General features: G+C 38.4%; 1 protein-coding gene across 1 annotated transcript in view; it reads right to left on the bottom strand.

Annotated features, from left to right (window-relative positions):
• LOC126484380 (protein FAM219A) overlaps positions 1 to 20,184 on the bottom strand; it is a 122,104-nt gene extending 101,920 nt beyond the window's left edge. Inside the window, exon 1 of the mRNA XM_050107868.1 lies at positions 19,911 to 20,184. Within this exon, the coding sequence (XP_049963825.1) occupies positions 19,911 to 20,063 (153 nt within the window). The 5' untranslated portion in view covers positions 20,064 to 20,184. The remainder of the gene's footprint in view (positions 1 to 19,910) is intronic.
• Positions 20,185 to 20,823: the final 639 nt, after the last annotated feature.

Genomic DNA, 20,823 nt, shown 5'->3' on the forward strand with positions numbered 1-20,823 from the left:
GTTATCAGGTGCTTTAAAATGTGTTTCCTGCAAAATATAAGCACAGGGCACGTTCCTGTGCAAGGAGTTCCAGTTTCTCCACCTTTGTCCTGAACCTATTAATGTTCCACTGCAGTATGGGGGCCATTTATCATGTGGGGTAGCATCTTCACTCTATCTTTCCATCAGGGTGGGAGTCTGTAGTGGTTGGAGGATTGGTCTTAAGGTGAGATGAGCACTCCACGCTCACGTCACGACCCACTGACTTTGAAGACAAGTAATGGCAGACATCAGTGAGAGCTATGTCAACATCATCAGACTGCTTATTTCTCATCTCCATCAGTGGTTGATTAATTGCTTTGATATCGATTTTTTTGCTTGGGGAAGCTTCAGAGCCACAACATTTGAAGTGGTAATGACAGCAGTGGACAGTGAATCAGACTGAATCTTAGGAGGAGGCATAGATCTCCACAACATTGGAAACCACAGCCTTTTCTGATGTTCTGGTTGGATATATGGGTTTTGAAGTAACTACAGACGCACAAGATTATTGATAAATGCAGGTAATACTGCCAACATTAGCAACCTCTTTTTGTGTAGCAGCATTGATCTTACGAACTGGCTGTTTAAGAACAGAAGCAAAGAAGGTAGCAAACGTGAGTGGCAGCATGGCTTTATACATCTTTTTGGCCTCACCATATGGGATGTACTCATCCCTTTAAGCCCTTGTAGCTTCTGTTCTTCAAGATATACACCATAGATGCTACTCAAGACAGGCTGATCACTGGAGCAATTTGTGCACTTCAAAGGAGATGAACAAGGAACTCCTTCATTAGCAGCTTTGTCACATTTGCTGCACATGGTGGCTTCTCCCTTACACCCAAGAGTAGTATTTCCAAAATGCTGTCATTGGAAATAGCACATTAGGTTGGGGACATAAGGCCAGATGCTTAGGAATAGGAAACCTGCCTTGATGTGCTCTGGAAGTTTAGTGCTGTTAGAAATAAGTATAAATGATTCCGTCTTAACCCCGATCACCATCCACTCTTTTCATTATATTCTGGACATCAACAATGCCTTCTTGGGCCCATACAGCTTTAAGTTTGTCTATGGGAATGTCCACTAGATTCCTGCATGACATAACAGCTTTGCTGTAGTTAAGGCGATAAGGAGCTCAGTCTCAATGGCATATTCCCCAAGGCTTTTGACTTTCTGCAGGTTTGTTGCTTGTTGGGAATTAGTGGTTTTGACCAATTGCTTAACATATTTTAATATACCTTCACTCCCCTCTAACCTCTTTTGAATGTAAAAAGGTGAGACTTTTTCAGTGCTGCCCTCTTTCCTTTTAACTAATAAAACACATTCTGATTAGTAGCATGTGTTCATGCACTAGAGCTCTGAAATATTCCTTGAGTTTGGAGGGCTGGCTAAATGAGCCCTCTTGTTAGATTGGGCGTTAGTAACAACCAGCAGCCCACCCATTCCACTGGAAGGAGGAGAAGCAAATTTCGAGGGTTCCATGTCAGTCCATGAGCAGCTAGGGATACAAAGGTCTACTCAGACAGAGCTCCGCTTGTCTAAGTAAGCCTTATATGACAGGTGTGGCAGTTCCCCAGAGGTTGCCTGCTACCAACTGTTCTGCCTCAATAGCCACATATCTCATTGGCACGCAGCAAACTTGAGGTTGAGGGGTTTTTATAGAAGTTTTTACCATCCTCGCGATCCGGACAGTCAAGCCAAGACCCCTGTTCTGTGTCACATGCAATGTTCCACTGTTGTGCTGCATGGTGCTTGTTGAAGCATGTCCAAAGCTTATGGTGACAGAGGACTGGCAGCACTTACCAGCCCCAGCTCAGTGAACCCAGGGTCGCCAGGCCAATAACCAGCAAATGAATGCCAAGCCCCTGAGAGGGCTCTGGCAGTGGCTATCAAGAGCACTGGGTTCAACAGGCAGCAAATCATAACACATGTTGGCATGAATGACACCTGCCACTTGGTTTCTGAGGCCATCCTTGGTTACTTTTGGCAGATGGCTGATTTGGAGAAGGTAGCTAGTATCATACTCAGGGTTCAGGCTACACCAAATTTTGCACAACTGTGCCCAAAACCAATCACAGTCCTCTAACTTGGAGCAATGTGGAAGGTCTGAACCAGAGGCTCAGACAATTCTGTGACGGTATAGGATGCGAATTTCTCGACCTCCACGTTTGGGTGGTGAGTTTTTGGGTTCCTCTTAATAGGTCAGGTGTGCATTAAATACAGGAAGCAACTACTAGGGTAGTGGAGTATGTGTGGCATGCACATACAGGTTTTAAGGTTAAAGGAACATTCACCTGGGATAAGTGATGAACTGCCTCCCAAAATTGAAGATACATCAGCCACACTATTCTTACAGAATGCTAGACCTCACACATCAGAAACAGAAAAGGATAATTGATATCAGTAAACTGCAGGAGCTTCTATAGAATTAGTATCACTTATTGAAGGTAATAATGCCCGGATAGTATTAGCAACAGTGGTGGGTTGAAACTGGAAGTGAATAGCACTGAAATCCTAAATTCAAGGTGGAATAATTATTGAAAGGATAGGTTTCACACCAGAGGTGGTGGTGTATTTGCTTCAGTAATGAATTTAATAGTATTTAGTCAGGTTATCTAAGATTCAGAATGTGTGTCAATTTGGGTGAAGCTAGCATCAGAAAGGGGTCAAAAATTGTAATCAGATGCTTTCATAGGTCACCTGAATCAGAAGCTGTAGTGGTAGAGCACTTTTAAAAGAACTTGCACAATTTTGTGAAAGTGTCCTGATGATGCTATTGTAATTCGGAGTAACTTGAACTTACGAGGTACAGAATGAGAGTCATGTGATCAGAACTGGTGCCAGAGATGTGGGTTCATGTAATATTGTTCTGAGTGTCTTGTCTGAAAATTACTTCAAGCAGATAGAGAGAGTACCAACTTGTGGAGGTAATGCCTTAGACCTCTTAGTAACGAAAAGACCTGAACTTTTTGAATCAGTTACTGTAAAGGAGGACATCAGTGATCATAAGGCTGTGACAGTATCTATGTCTACATCCATTACAAGGAATTGTGAGAAAGGAAGGAAAATATTTTTGCTTAACAAGGATAACAGGATACAAATTGGGCAGTATCGGAGTAGTCAACATCAAATAGTCAGTGCTGGGGAAGAATATGTGGGGTACAAATGGAAAAAAATTCAAATGTATCATTCAATATGCTGTAGATAACTATGTTACAAGCAATGTCTTAAAGAGATGGGAAGGACTAGTCAAAACCTAGGTGACAAACAGAAGCTGAAAGAAGCAAAAATAAGTGTAAGAGGTGCAATGACAGCAGTCAATGATCCCCAAAGTTAAGATTTTGCCAACAGATCTGACTAAAAATCCTAAGAGGTTTTGATCTTATGTAAAATCAGTAAGCAAATCAAAGTCATCTATTTGGTAACTCAGTGATTATAGTGGCACCAAAACAAAAAGTGACAGAGAGAAGACAGAATACTTAATTCGCTCTCTCGAAATCATTTCATCATGGATAATGGTAATATGGTCTCCTCCATTCAATCATTGTACGAATGTCGAAATGGCAAATATTGAGATAAGTAAACCTGCAGCAGCAAAGCACCAAATCACTTAGTAGTGGAAAGACATCAGGACCAATGCCATAGAAATAATGCAAAAGAACTTGCATAAGTTTATTGAATGTTGCTGGAGCAAAGAAGTGTTCCTAGCAGCTGGAAAAAAGTGCAGGTTATTTGTGGTTTCAAGAAGGTTCACTGGACAGATGCACATAATCATATATTATTCCACTGATGTCAATCCACTATAGAATTAAGGTACATGTTTTCTGCTCACGTATTTTGATATTTTCAGATAATGGAAATAATCTCTATAAAAATCAACATGGATTCCGTAAACAGAAATCTTGCGAAACTCAGCTAGCTCTGTTCCTCCATGAGGTCCACCATGACATAGACATCAGCACTCAGGTCGAAGTAGTGTCCTTTCATCTCCGTTGAAGTATTCCACACCATCATGCACCGCCATCCAGAGAAAAAATATGAGCTTACCAAATATCAGACCAGATTTGTGACTGGGTTCAAGGCTTTCTTCCATATAGAAATCAACATGTTGCTCTTAACAGAAAAAAACTGACACGTAAGGATAATTTTACTCCAAGGAAGAGTGATAGGAACTTTACCTCTTTCGTGAGTCATCAGTCTTGTGACTGGTTTGATGCAGCCCGCCATGAGTTCCTCTAGTGTGCCAACCTCTTCATCTCATAGTATCACTTGCAACCTATGCCCTCAATTATTTGTTGGATGTTTTCCAATCTCTGCAGTTTTTGTCCTCTACAGCTCCCTCTAGTACCATGAAGTCATTCCTTTATGTCTTAACAGATGTCCTATCATCCTGTCCCTTCTCCTTGTCAGTGTCCACATATTCCTTTCCTCTCCAATTCGGCACAGAACCTCCTCATTCCTCACCTTATCAGTCCACTTAATTTTCAACATTCGCCTGTAGCACCACATCTCAAATGCTTTGATTCTCTTCTGTTCCGATTTTCCCACAGTCCATATGCTTCAAATATACATTATCAGAAATTTCTTCCTGATTAAGGCCTATGTTTGATACTAGTAGACTTCTCTTGGCCAGGAATGCCCCTTCCGCCAGTGCTACTCTGTTTTTGATGTTCTCCTTGCTCTGTCCATCATTGTTTATTTTGCTGTCTAGGTAGTAGAATTCCTTAACTTCACCTACTTCATGAGTATCAATCCTTATGTTAAGTTTCTCACTCCGTCCTGATTTCTGCTACTCCTCATTACTTTCGTCTTTCTTCAATTTACTCTCAATCGATATTCTGTATTCATTAGACTGTTCATTCCCTTTAGCAGATCATATGATTCTTCTTTACTGTCACTGGTAATAGCAATGTCATCAGTGAATTGTATCACTGATATCATTTCACCTTGAATTTTAATTCTACTCCTGAACCTTTCTTTTATTCCCATCATTGCTTATTCGATATACGGATCGAACAGTAGGGCTTAAATTGCTTCTTTGATGTACAAATTGAATAGCAGAGGCGAAATACTACATCCCTGCCTTACCCCCCTTTTAATCCAAGCACTTTGTTCTTGTTCGTCAGCTCTTATTATTCCCTCTTAGCTCCTGTACATGTTGTACGTTACCCATCTCTCCCTATAGCTTACCCATGTTTTTCTCAGAATTTTGGACATCTTGCATCATTTTACATTGTTTAATTCTTTTTCCAGGTTGACAAATCCTACAAACGTGTCTTGATTTTTCTTTAGTGTTGCTTCCATTATCAACGGAAATGTCAGAATTGCATCTGTGGTGCCTTTGCCTTTCCTAAACTCAAGCTGATCATCATCTAGCACATCCTCAATTTTCTTTTCCATTCTCCTGTGTATTATTTTTGTCAGCAACTTGGATGCATGGACTGTTAAGCTGACTGTGCAATAATTCTTGCACTTGTCAGCAATTGCAGTCTTTGAAATTATGTGGATGATGCCTTTCCGAAAGTCAAATGGTATGTCGTCAGACTCATACATTCTACACATCAATGTGAATAGACATTTTGTTGCAATTTCCCTCAATGATTTTAGAAATTCTGACTTAATGTTATCTATCCCTTCTGCCTTATTTGATCTTACATCCTCCAAAGGTCTCTTAAATTCTGATTCTAATTTTGGATCCCCTATCTTCTAAATCAGATCCTGTTTCTTCTTCTATCATATCAGACAAGTCTTCCCCCTCATAGAGGCCTTCAGTGTACTCTTTCCATCTATTCCCTATCTTTTCTGCATTAAACAGTGGAATTCCTGTTGCACTCTTAATGTTACCAGCCGTGCTTTTCATTGACTTTCCTATATGCTGAGTACATCCTTCCAACAATAATTTCTTTTTCGATTTCTTCACGTTTTTCAAGCACCCATTTCTTCTTAGCTTCCCTGCATTTCCTATTTATTTCATTTCTCAGTGACTTGTGTATCTGTATTCCTAAATTTCCATGAACATTTTTATACTTCCTCCTTTCATTGAGCAACTGAAGTATTTCTTCTGTTACCTGTGGTTTTTTTCACAGTTAGCTTCTTTGTACTTATGTTTTTCTTTCCAATTTCTATGACTGCCCTTTTTAAAGATGTCCATTCCTCTTCAACTGCACTGCCTACAGACTATTCCTTATTGCTGTACCTATAGCCTTAGAGAAATGCAAGCACTTCTCTTCATTCCTTAATATTTCCATATCCCACTTCTTTGAGTATTGATTCTTCCTGGCTAATCTCTTAAACTTCAGCCTACTCTTCAGCACTTCTACACTGTGATCTGAGTCTGTATCTGTGTATGCCCTACAATCCAGTATCCAATTTTGGAATCTCTTTCTGACCATGATGTAATCTTAACAAATCTTCCCGTATCACCCGGCCTTTTCCAAGTATACCTCCTCCTCTTGTAATTATTGAACAAGGTATTCGCTACTACTAGCTGAAATTTATTACAGAACTCAATCGGTCTTTCTACTCTCTCATTCCTCGTCCCAAGTCCATACTCTCCAGTAACCTTTTCTTCTACTCCTTCCCCTACAACTGCATTCCAATCTCCCATGACTATTAGATTTTCATTTCCCTTTACATACTGTATTACCCTTTCAATATCCTCATATACTTTCTCTCTCTCCATTCATCTTCAGTTTGCGAAATCAATGTATATATCTGAACTACCATTGTCGGTGTTCACCTACTGTTAATTCTGATAAGAACAACCCTATCACTGAACTGTTCACAGTAACACACTCTCCTCCCTATCTTCCTATTCATAATGACATCCGTTACACCTTTTTCTGCTATACTCATCTGGCCAGAAATCCTTGTCTTCTTTTCATTACACTTCACTGACCCCCACTATATCTAGATTGAGCCTTTGCATTTTCCTTTCCAGATTTTATAGCTTCTCTACCATGTTCAAGCTTCTGGCATTCCATGCACTGGCTCATAAACCATTATCCTTTCATTGGTTATCCAATCTTTTTCTCATGGTCACCTCTCCTATCACCAACCTTCTCCCAGAGATCCAAATGGGGGCCTATTCCAGAATATTTTGCCAATGGAGAGATCACCATGACACTTTTTCAGTTGAAAGCCATATGTCCTGTGGATATGTGTTATAAGTGCAGTTGTTTCCATTGCCTTCTGCATCATCATGCCATTGATTATTGCTGATTCTTCCACTTTTAGGGGCAGTTTCCCACCCCAAGGACAAGAGTGTTCCCTGAACCTCTGTCCACTACTCTGCCCTCTTTGACAAGGCTGTTGGCAGAATGAAGGTGACATCATACATACACAATCCCATAGAAAATGTCAGAAGCTCCGTAAGGTTTTACAGATGATGTGATTGTCTATAAAAAGCTAGCCACACCAGAAGAATGTAGTGATTTGCAAAAGGACCTGTATAGGGTTGATAAATGGTACAGGGACTGACAGTTAACACAGAGGAGAGCAAATGCAACATATTGCTCATATATAGGAGAATAAACCCACTACTGTACAACCACAACATTGATGACAAATTGCTGGAAACCATTATCTGCCATAAACTATCTAGGAGTAAACATCTGGAGTGAGTGTAAATGGAGTGACCACATAAAGCGAACAGTAGGAAAAGCAGATGCCCCAACAGAGACTTGTATGGCATGAATCTTAAGGAAATGTAAGTCATTCGAGAAAGAAATGGTTTACAAAATCCATTTGCTATCAATTCTTGAATACTGCTCATCACTCTCGGACCCTTAGCAGGTAAGACTAATGGAAAGGAGAGAAGAACCTATGAAGAGTGGTGCATTTCGTCACAGGATTGTTTAGTTACCATAAGAGCGCTACAAAGATTTTCAAGAAGGTCTAGTGGCAGACGCTACAAGAGTGCCATTGTGCATCACAGACTAATTTACTATTAAAATTCTGAGAGATTACATTCTGGGAAGAGTCGAACAAAATATTATTTCCTCCCACATACATCTCGCAAAATGACCAGAATAAGAAAATTCGAGGAATCGGAGATGCACCATTTGTGAATGGAACAGGAAGGAGGGAATCAGTCAGTGGTACAAGAAGTACCCTCTGCCATACACAGTCAGGTGGCTTGCAGAGTACTGTTCTAGATCAGTTAATGACTTAATCTAAGTATGGTTTTTATCACTTCCTTCTGTCTTTGTGTTAGGGAGGGTACGCACCATGGCTATAATGCTGACTTTATGAGAGTAATTTGATAAGTCTGGTAGAAAAACAAGAAAAAAATTTTTCTTTCATAAAAGAACTGACCTTACTTCTCAACATAGTCTCCTTCAAGAGGTATACACTTAGTCCATCAATCCCCTTGCTTTTCCATCCCATTGGAAAAACAGTCAAACTCGGCAAAATACTCGTTGACTGCAACTATCACTTCCTCATTTGATTAAAACTATTTCACAGCAAGTTAAAGTTTCAAGTTAGGGAATAGGAAGAAGTCACTTGGGACTACACTTGATGAACAGGGTGGATGAAAAACCAAGCTTAATTCATCCACTTTTGCAATTGTTATCGGCCGGCCGGTGTGGCCGTGCGGTTAAAGGCGCTGCAGTCTGGAACCGCGTGACCGCTACGGTCGCAGGTTCGAATCCTGCCTCGGGCATGGATGTGTGTGTTGTCCTTAGGTTAGTTAGGTTTAAGTAGTTCTAAGTTCTAGCGGACTGATGACCTCAAATGTTAAGTCACATAGTGCTCAGAGCCATTTTTTTGCAATTGTTATCGATTATGTGTAGGATGGTGCATTATCCTGGTAAAAGTGCACTTTTTTGCGTGCCAACCTTAGACCATTTTCAGCCAACATTAAGTTTCAAACAACCCAACAATGAAGCATAATATGGTCCAGTTATGGTTCTGCCTTTTTTCCATATTATCTACAAGGATTATTCTTGTGAATCCCAAAAACCAGGGCCATTGGCTTATCAGCTGACAAAATGTTCTTTGCCTTCTTCGGTAACTTTCACCAGCCTTTGTCCATTGTCTTGTCTGGCATTTTGACTCAGGCGTGTAATGACAGATCCAGGTTTCATCAACAGTGACAAATCATCACAGAAAGTCTTGCAAACTGTAATTAAACATCGCCAAGCACTGTGCTGAAATAACGCCACATGTGCTTTCGGTCAATTGCGGCACCCACCTTGCACTCAGCTCCTTCATAGCAAATTCTCCATGTGGGATTTATGCATTTGCTCAGTTGAGATGCCTAGTGTCTCAGCAACCTTAAAAATCTTTATTCAGTGGTCTTGCATTACCACATCATGGATTTTGTCAATGATTTCTTTTGTGATAACCTCAACTGAACGGCCTGAGCACACTTCTTCTTCACTGTTTGCTGACCACATTTAAATTCATTAATCCGAAAGTAAATAGTCTTCAATGATAGATGCAGAGTCTGCAAGTACTTCATCCATTTCTGGTTTGATGTGAGCATCAGTCCATGTCTTCAAATAGAAATGTTTTAAAGTAATAGCATGAAACTTGGTTTTCTCCATTTTCAATTTCAGCCGACTTACTGACCAACTGAGTTGGCTGCCAGATGTGAAATGTGTGCTGTACTCGGTTGAAATTCTTCACACAATCCTTGGAATAATCAAGCTTACCAGCCATGAAGGTGCAACAAAAATGTTCCATTCTTTCATGGAAATTTACCAGACTTATCAAACCACCCTCATATTAGTCACAGTTTGTTGTCTATTACTTGCAGCAACTCTTCTTCCCACTGACTCATTACATTAATATTTCTTCCATGGATCTTCAGTACAACATTTCAGAACGATGTGGAACGTGGCAGTTTCACAAAAGGTTTCTTTACATGGTATAATTAAATTTTTCTTTTTTTTATAATTACTGCTTCGTGTCTAAAAGTTCATCTAATGAGTAGAAGGAGTTGTTATTCAGAAATTCCTTTAACTTGTTTGTAAATGCCAGTTAGCTCTCTGTCAGACTTTTGATGCTGTTTGGTAAATGACCAAAGACTTTTGTGGTACCCCTTTCTGTGCCAATGTCAGATTTAACCTGGAATAGTGAAGATGATCCTTTATGCTCTTTAACACATGGCATGGCACCTAACAAAAAATTCCCTTCATTTTGAATGATCAGGAGGGCTCTGTGAGTAGTGTGAACCATTCTCTCTGCTGTCTGGATCTCCCATGTTAAGTGGAAGGTATTCAGAGAGTCAACAGATGAGAAATTTCTTAGTATGGTGGCATGTCATCCACTTAAATGCTTTATATAAAGCAGAAAGTGCCCTACTACACATGCTATACATTTCAATTACATGGAATTAGAGAGTGCAATTACCTGTTTCAGTCTTAGCCTCATCGACACCTAACCACAGAAGCTATTATCGTAGTTCAGATTATGAATAGTTTTGTTATACATTACCCATACCTACATAGTCACCTACAAACTGGACCAAGAAAATTAATTATATTTTAACAATTACAGTAACAATAATATGGTCTAGGGTATCTTACTCTTAGGAGACATTATTCAGTTGAGGCCGATGGCTTATGAGCTCCTGCACATATACTGGATGTTGGGTTGATGCAATAAACAATGAGTTCGAGCCTAATCAATCTCACATTCACTGAAGCTGTTACGTCTGTATATTTCATTGATTTGACTGGTTCCAATGACATTCTGCATTTAATATGTCAAATACCATAGAATATTTTCACTTATTTGCTTGCTGCCAATTTTCTCATTAAGGAATTTTACCCCGCATTCTTTCTCCATTTCAACACAATTTTCTGCTAACTTCTCTGAAGCACACATAATACTATGTTTGTTACGAACAATTACAACTGATTGGTGATGGAATTTTAGCATAATAGTACATTTTTCTAAATTAACAATATCAACTGATTGGCTACGGAATTTTGGTATAATACTACCTTTTTTACTAACACCAACCAAATGGTGTTTTTTTTGTGTGTGTTTTTTTTATCCCCCCTCTACTTCACTCTACTTCAGAAGAAGGCCCTTTGACTGAAAGTTTAACTGTATACAAGTTTTTTTGTTGTGTCTGTCTGCAACTCAACATCATCTCTATAAGGTGAGTAGCAATCTAGCCTTTTTATAGTACCGACATTGTATCTAAGAATATAAAATTCATTGTTGGGGTCAAGCAGTACAGTTTTACTTTCTCTTCAGTGCAAATTGGCAGCTCACTTCGGAAGCTACAGAACAGAGGTGAGACAGATGTGACATTACGCTTCATCTTATGCAAAAGTGGAAGCCAGTTGCGATATGACTGACCCCGAGCCCTCCCCCCAATATAAAAGATGGAGGATTGATTTGCTGTGGCCACTTCCATAATTTAAATCTCAACTGCCGCCAATACAGCTGGATGCACCAGCACTTCAACAGAAGTTGAAAAGAGGAAGTGTCCCACTTAGAATGCTGCTAACACCCTGTGAACTGATGTGATTAGAAAATAAACAAGCCTTTATAGTATTTGAGAGAGTGAATTCTTTACTGTTATGTTCTTATGTCTATGTGACATCATGCTGGATAAAGATGAGTTTTCAATGCAAGCCATATGCTTTGGCCACTGATATCTGTGTACCAACTGCACATGAGGCAAACATAATCTCTGAATATTCACCATCTATAGAATTACTACTCGAACTATTAACCCACAATCAAGTGCATGTATGTAAAAAGTGTGCCAATCACAAAATAAAAAAAAAATTGTGTACCATTCCGCTGTTGTTTTTAAAATTGTGAGCCTGTACCTAATTCTTCAACACTACTTGAGCAAATACACTGATAAGTTGTGTTTCCCAAGTGAGCAGTAATATGAAGAAAAAATTACAATCTGTGCAAGAAAAAGACCCAGATTCTGAGCTAGCAGCACAATCCAACAGTGAGGCAGTGATCAGTGAGGTAAATAGTAATCAAATAAACAGTTGGCAGGGATCTGATGCAACTGCGCTGTTTAATGCTTTTAGTGGGTCAATAGTGTGGGGTAACAAATGCAGGAGGCAACAGAATGATATAATGTATGTTTGTTTCATTATCGTTTAATTAACCAGTGATTTAGCTGATATAATGTAAGTTTATTTTATCTTCATGTAAGTTAACTAAGATTAAACTCTGATTCTGCTCACGCACATTTATCTTGGTAACATAAAGACAACTTTTCATTACAAAGGTACAAAGTACGCTGCGCGGCCACTCGTGTTACGAAAAACGATGTGCCTAGCTTGAGTGTTAAGCAACTGAAGATAAGCTTTATCTGGTGTCGCATTTATTGACACCAAATCATAACAATAACATCACCTTCCAACTTAATCTAAGACTTCTAGTTACTTTACAGAGCAGTTAAGTTACTGCCAGTTTCATTCCAAACATATACCGCCAACAGAATTACATCTTCAGCTTAAGTTGCATGTCAGGATTGCGAAAGTTACATGGACCATCATGTCGTATTCTGGATATTACCTAATAATCTGGGCAATATGGCGAAAATACAGAAATTTTATTAAAATTTAGACGGTGGTAAACCACAATTGTTTATGTAATATAGTGTCTTAACTCCACAAAGCGGTTCACTGATTCCCTTATTTGCTTTCTTTCTTGTACATAGGATCTATGTATGGAAACGATCAACCATAATTTTTTTCTGTATAAAGTATTATGGTGAAATAATAAGTGTGTAGGCTACCCATGTAATACATGTCACATATTATAAATTAAAGTCCCCTGCCACATTTTGCTGTTTGTGTGTCAAGGTTAATCTCAGGACCTACTTTAGGATTTTTGGTATGGTTTTCAATAACAGATGTAAAGATTCACAAAGAATGTTTGTGTACGTAAGGTATTTCTGATACAAAAGACAAGTTGTCCTGTCATAGACAATAATGCTACCCCTGTGAAATTGAGGGAACTCATTAGTTTCTAATTTTTTTTTTTTTCTGTTCTCAGTTGAATGACTTGACTCCCTACTGTTATTCCTGACTTAGACTATGTAATTTACTTTTTTAACATGCACTGTTGCAATACTTTTGACCTATTTTTTCAGCTTACTTTGTCTGTTTTAATGCTGTCTACAAATCTTGGCACAAGTTTGATACTTTTTTTTTAATTATGACAACTCCTATATTTTGCAGTTCCAATTTTTCCATTCTTCAAAAGAAATTTTCATTCTGAAATGAATTGCAAAATATATGCTGTAAACAGGAAACAAGCTGTAATAGACTGTAATTGATAACGTTTATTAAAAATAAACAGGGCCAAACACAATACTTAGCTTTCTCATACCGAAAACTAAAAATTACAATTTTCCTTGTACTTGCAACTTGATATTACACTTAAAACTATTCAATCACCTTTTCACCAACAGTACAGTTGAACTGGGCTACATAACATTGTGTATCACATACACTATGTGATCAAAAGTACCTGGACAGCCCCAAAAAACATACGTTTTTCATATTAGGTGCACTGTGTTGCCACCTACTGCCAGGTACTCCATATCAGCAACCTCAGTAGTCATTAGACATCATAAGAGAGCAGAATGGGGAGCTCCGCAGAGCTCACGGTCTGCGAATGTGGTCAGGTGATTGGGTGTCACTTGCGTCTTACGTCTGTATGCAAGATTTCCACACTCCGAAACATCCCTAGGTCCTCTGTATCCAATGGGACAGTGGAGTGGATATGCGAAGGGACGCGTACTGTACATAAGCGTACACACCGACCTCATCTGTTGACTGACAGAGACCACCAACAGCTGAAGAGTGTCGTAACGTGTAACACGCAGACAGCTATCGGAACCATCACACAGGAATTCAAAACTGCATCAGGATCCACTGCAAGTACTATGACAGTGAGGCAGGAGGTGAGAAATCTTGGATTTCATGGGCACGCGGCTGCTCATAAGCTACACATTACGCTGGTACATGCCAAACGACATGGACAGTAAACATTGGACATTTGAACAGTGGAAAAATGTTGTGTGGAATGACGAATCACAGCACACAATGTGGCGATCCAATGGAAAGGTGCGGGTATGGCGAATGCCTAGTGAATGTCGTCTGCCAGCGTGTGTAGTGGCAACAGTAAAATTCGGAGGCAGTGGTGTTATGGTATGGTTGTGTTTTTCATGGAGGGGGCTTGCACCCCTTGTTGTTTTGCATGGCACTATCACAGCACAGGCCTACATTGATGTTTTAAGCACATTTTTGCTTCCCACTGTTGAAGAGCAATTCGGGAATGGCAATTGCATCTTTCAACACGATTGGGCAATTGTTCACAATGCACGGCCTATGGCAGAATGGTTACAAGACAATAACATCCCTGTAATGGACTCGTCTGCACAGAGTTCTTAACCGAACCCTATACAACACCTTTGGGATGTTTTGGAACGCTGACTTCATGCCAGGCCTCATTGACCGACATCAATACCTCTCCTCAGTAAAGGACTCCTTGAAGAAAGGGCTTCCACTCCACGTGAAACCTTGCAGTACCTGACTGAAAGTATGCCTGCAAGAGTGGAAGCTGTCATCAAAGCTAAGGGTGGGCCAACATCATATTGAATTCCAGTGCTAACAATGGAGAGTGCCACGAACTCTTAAGTCATTTTCAACTAGTTGTCCGGATGGTTTTGATAACACAGCGTATACATGCCAGCCATTAAATGAACTGTTCTACAGTTATGGTGTAGTACTGCCTTTATCAAGTATGAAAAAAAAAAAACTCTGTAAAAAGACGATGTATCTGCAAATAATGAAGAATTCAATGTGAGGTCTCGGGTTTCATCAAATAGTTGTGTTGTCCTCATACAAAAGTTCGACTGCTCATGCACGTTTTACAATTAATGTTCCTTCAGTACAAACATTACTTAACACAAACAATGAATTACTGTGTTATCATAAATGAGTGTAATAGCAGGAAACTGGCACTTAAGATGTACACTTTTCACTAAAGTGTCATTGAGATGTGAGGCTACAAAAGACACCCTCAATCTGTCAACAATTTGTGCGTATAATTGACGGTAAATATTTTCACTTATATGTGATCATGATTTCTCTTCTCATCACAGTTTGGCATGTTGACTCACGTACTTACCTTTTGTTGCTATTAAATGCAAAACTATTTTCTTGTGCAAGTTGTTCTGCATGCATTATTATACATAGGGTCGAGGCCCCAGTTATGGCCACATTAAGGGCAATTTGAGATACATCACATTTTTATTATAGGAAGAAAGTATACAAATTACTTCAAAAAATTGTATCTATTGCTTCAAAGTCTACACATTACAACCATGCAAAAACAAATATTCTAAGTTGTATAACAAAAGCAGAAAAAAATATTGAAAAATAAATGGCGCATTTCACTGGTTTTAGCCATGTTAACCCCACCTATGGCCAGCTGTTTCCCCACTTATGGCCACTTCATATTATAATAAAACTATGGCTAAAATAACTGTCAATCCATGTGCCAAAAAGTAATTTGTGCTTTATACAAGTATATAAGACAACAGACAACAAACATACAGGAAATAGGTAAAAGGTACAGCAACTGAATGAACAGAACAAAAAAATCATTAGGCAAAGTATTGTCCCAGTAATTACTTAAATCAACTTGCAGACAAGTTTATTTCTCACGAGTATCAATGGAACCAGGAAAATTTGTTTTTAATGAATGTCCTTCTTGCATCAAGACTGGATCTGGCAGTTTCCCTATAATATCTTCACCCGTTATAGTCGAATCATCATTTTCAATGTATTCGAAACAACTTTTCTGAACATTAGAACTTTTTAGGCGCTGAATTTCATATTCACAATGAGAAAGACCTTTCAAAATTACAGATACATACTTAAAAATTGCAGGTCTTGTTGTTCTATTTCCTGTTAAACTAAATTTTACCAATATAAAGTCCCTTACTTTCAAATTCTCACTTGAAGATAATTTCACATGTTCTGGTATTTCATCTTCATCTCCTCCTACGTAGTCATCTAAACTGCTTCCACTGTCCGTCCATTCTTCATCGCGAGAACTTGTTGGCCTATCACTTAACTCTTGTCTGTTTCTTTTTTTCCCCTTTTTTTACATGAGATAATGCCAAGTGCTGCTCTTCGGACTTTAACTCCTTCATAGCTTTTCTCTTCCTTTTTTCCTGCTCCTTCTGCTGCTACTCTTTTTCCTTCAGTTCATGATATTCCACCCACTTGTCACTAGTCACAACAGTGGGTGTGTGTGCTTTCTTTCTCTATGTGCTTCGTTGTTTGGGTTCTGGCGAAGTGATGAGACTTTCAAAAACTGTTGCCAATGATTTTGGTAGTGTCAGTTGGATACGCACTGAAGATGGACTATGGTTGGATGGTGGAGTACCTGAATTATATGAAATACTATTGAGGGTTGTTGATATATCTGCAGGAATAAGACTATTGGTGGGTGTTGAAGGAAAATCTGAATTTTGTAAAATGCTGTGTGTTGAAGATATGTCAATATTATCAACATTTTGAATGGTTGAAGGATTAAGTCCATCTGTGTTTTGTGAAAGATTCTCTGTTGGATTATCTTCAGAGGGAGGTGGTATGCTATCTGTTAGAATGTCATCAGTGTTACCACTAGCACCATGCATTTTAACGTCATCAGCTATTTTTCTCCAGAACTTGAAAAGCAATAATGCTTCTCGATTTCCTTCCCACTCATGATTCCTTTTCTTGGTTGCTCTGAACTCATCAAGGAAGACAGAATCAATTTGCTTTTCTGTATATGAGAAATGTCTCTGAAGCTCCTCATTTGTCTGAACTGTGGTTGAGGCTGGTACATTACGAACAACTGTCTTGCTGTAATCTACATTGTTCACATTAAATGGAAACAGACCAGTTGCCCTGAAACCAGCACAAATATTTGCTACCATTTTAGGTTCTGTAATAATTTGCGACAGAACAGAAGGTACATCAGATTTTGAAATTTCAGTGCCATTATTTTCAAAATGCCATTTCTGAACAATCTTCTTCCACATTTTTTTTCAAAGGTCCAAAGACAGCTACATCTAATGGTTGCAAGATGTGTGTAGAATTGGGATGGAGAGCAACTAGAATGATCTGATTTTCCCTACAATATCTGCTCAAATGAAGTTTCAAATGAGAGCAGTGCCCATCTAAAAATATTACTACAGGCCGGGGAATTTCAGCTTCTTTCAAGAACGAATCAAATACATTTGTTATATTCTCAAAAAAACTTTCACCTGTCATCCACCCATTTTCTGTTTTTCCAATGCACCAGTTTGGAAGAGCTGCTTTCACCAATGATGCTGGAATCCTTACATATTTGAACAATGTTCAGGGAGGAACAAATTTTCCAGCAGCATTCACTGCAAAAAATGTAGTAACGTTATCTTTGTCAGAGTTACATGACTCATCATAAACATGACGGCCACGAGGACCTATGATTAATTCCCCTTTAGGAGCCAGAAAAAAAGAAGTTTCATCCATATTAAAAATTCTATTTGGGTCCTTTAACACGTCCGTATCATTTAAAGTGATGGATACTTCGTGAAACCAGTTTCTTATTTTCTCTTCTGTAACAAAACCTCCAACGCTATTGACATAATCTGCATGTTTTTGTGACAGAACCTTGTGTCTCTTAAGAAATCCATAATACCACTTTTTTCCAGGTCGATTGTTAGTAAATGTAGCCCTAAAACTTTCCATATCTGCACTCTCAATAAGTTTTTGCAGAGATGCACAGAGATTTTCTTTAGTAACTGGAAATCCCATGCTAGAACAGTACAAAACCCAGTCCACAATTTTTTTTTTCAATTTGTTCTCCTAAGACAGAATATGGACCACAGTGGCCGGTAGATTCTTGTGGAGGTACACCAGAAATTTTCTTTCTTAATGTTGTCCTTGGAACTTTGTACAACTTGCTTGCAATAGCAACCTTCATTCCCTCATCAACAGCCTCTAGAGCATCTTTAATGTTGCTGGGAGAATACTGAAACCTCTTACTCTTTGGTTGACTCATTTTTCTATAAATAATGCACAAAGATAGAGTTACAGAATGTTGCATATTTGAATAGTGGCTATTGCATATTTTGTATCTTACAAGCATAGGTAAATTAGTTTGATATGCCAAGAAAATACTAACAATGAGGTATATATTGATTTAAAAATACCAAAAATATTTTAATAAGCCTATTTAAATAAAATTAGCCTAGTGTAATGTAGGACAGAACACCAATATTGATGTTTTTGTACCAGTTTTTAGAAGTGGCCAAAACAGGATACATGTAGGCCTATGTCTCCACTTACGGCCACATGCATGGCCATAACACTGAACCAGGGCTAAATATGGATCTGTTAATGGCCACATACTTTTGATAACATGTTTTTAGGCTGAGCCATATAAAACTTAAAAGAAATGAAAATATAATGTCTTATCTTACCTCTGAACAGATTAAGTTTCTTCTGATGTTTTATTTAAACACGTAAAATACAAAAAACAGATCATGTGTTGCTTAAAGAAAACATCTGCAAAACCGAGCTTCTTCAACACTGATCATTTCACAAAGTGGTGTCTCCAAACAAAAACAGACAAAAGAATGATTATGTAGACAAATGAATAGAGCCTTTCACAAAGTTTATAATAATCTATGGTACAACTGGCTGGTATTCCAGAGAAGCTTAAAAATTAATCTTTGACATCAAGGTGGCCATAAGTAGGGTAGTGGCCAAAACTAGAGCCTTCACCATACTCATATGTAAATCATAATCAAATGGTAAATATATGGGGTACAAATTACAATGCCCATCACGAATGATTACATGCATTAAAGAATTACTGATGTGATGCACTTCTTGGCCTTTTTAAGGTATAGGAAAATATAATGCTATGACGTTTCATGTTGATTTCACATGTAATGTGCATTCCACCTCTTACAAATAACATTTTTCTCATTATAAAATTAGTGAGGAGAAACTGTCATTTATGCATAACATTCACTTAGAATTATTTTAGGAAAAATAACAAAAAGAGAAAAAGGAAGGAAGATAACCAACTCAAGCAACACAAGTCCTTCTTAATTACACTTTAGAATATTTACATACTTAATATGTACCAGCAGGGCACTGAAATTAATTTGAAATTATGTACAGTTGGGGAAAGAAGTGAAAATAAATAAGCTCTGGCAGTACAGTGCAAATTGAGCGAAGCATTGTTGAAGCAGAAAATAATCAAACCCACACTTGTCACTGCCATGCTGCTTTTTTAAAAGACATATGTTTTCGTCCACAAATCATGTCATTTCGCTTCCGCGTAAGTGCTGCTGCTGATAGTTTTGTTACACGATATGTAAACTAATAAGAAATAAAAACAAAGAATATACATTTCACTCCCCATGCGGCACGCTATAATAAAGCGTTCAAAAATACTGATCCGCGTGTACACCCAAATGACAAGACACATTACCCCGCCTTGATATCTGACGTGTCAGTGGAGCTACGTTCATCCTCATTCCACAACTATAAAAATGTTGTCCAAAGCTATGTTTTATGTTACTTCATAAAAAAAACTTTTAATATTACGTTCTACGCCTATATCAAATTTTCCCCTTTTCCCCCCCTGAAGATTGATTGTTCCAATACAATTGTCACAGCACCAGACTCTAGATCAGGTTCCCAATTTTAACTCATTTCAAGTCGCACGATGAGTGATTTAGGAAATGAGTAACTCTACAGTTTTAGGAATTTCAAACGACTTGTTTTTTTGGCTTGTTATGACGTGTGCGTTTGATCGACAAGCAACTACATCGCTGCATCTACGAACAACGGTATAATTTGAATGAAGTGCCGAAAACGAACTATTTCCATTCTTACATGAAAGCTTTTGTCGTCTTCGTGAGCTGTTTGCTGTTTTGGATCGCTGTCAATTCCGCTATCGTCCACTGCAGCCCCATTCCCAGAATCCTTTCTAGAGCTCCAAATAAGTGTGCTGTTATCCAAAATTTTGACAGATCCATTTCCTGCCATTTAATGTCTTGCAGCAATTCAGGCAACGATGTGACAAAATATTACTAGGTGCTACTACATACTCATTTTCCCACAATCAACACCATATGCTACAAGACACTTGACATAAACACAAAATCTGTGTTTGTATTTCAAAGAGTAGCACCAGTCAACGTAAGAAACAACACTCATCCATGTGAGGTCTGATAACTTCATTCCTACACGCGAGCAGTAAATGAAAATTTCGCCAAACATGTGATATAAATGGCTAGATTTTATAGCCTAATCCTCATGCGCACAGGATTAGTGAATACGTATTTTATCGCTAGCGACTGATCTTGTACGAGAGACTTTGTAGTGTTTTTGTTACAACTATGTTTACGTGGGTTCGCTAAACTGGGTTTATGTATTCCTATTTCTTCTTGACGATCATATAAACATTCTAATTTCGTTTCTGAAAACGTGTATCTTGTAGGATTTCGATTACGCCATCGGGTTTCGTTCCTTTTAAACGTTCAACTGTAACGAATATAAAGTGTTACTTGCTTCTCACGTCGCTAAATGCTTTTAAAATGATGGTTTATGAGGGCGAAAAAATTTTGTATAGAGTGAAAGGAAAGAGGTTGTGGACTAACGAAGAAATTTTTCGTTTATTTACCTGACAAGAAGTATATGTTATATGCATAAATATTTAATGAATAGAAATTCTCAAACACTATTATATTTACTGAATTACCAAAGTCGAACTATAAGGCAACAGCCCTATATTCTCCGTAGCTAG

This window comes from Schistocerca serialis, chromosome 6 (genome assembly GCF_023864345.2).
Source record: "Schistocerca serialis cubense isolate TAMUIC-IGC-003099 chromosome 6, iqSchSeri2.2, whole genome shotgun sequence".
Taxonomy (NCBI): domain Eukaryota; kingdom Metazoa; phylum Arthropoda; class Insecta; order Orthoptera; family Acrididae; genus Schistocerca; species Schistocerca serialis.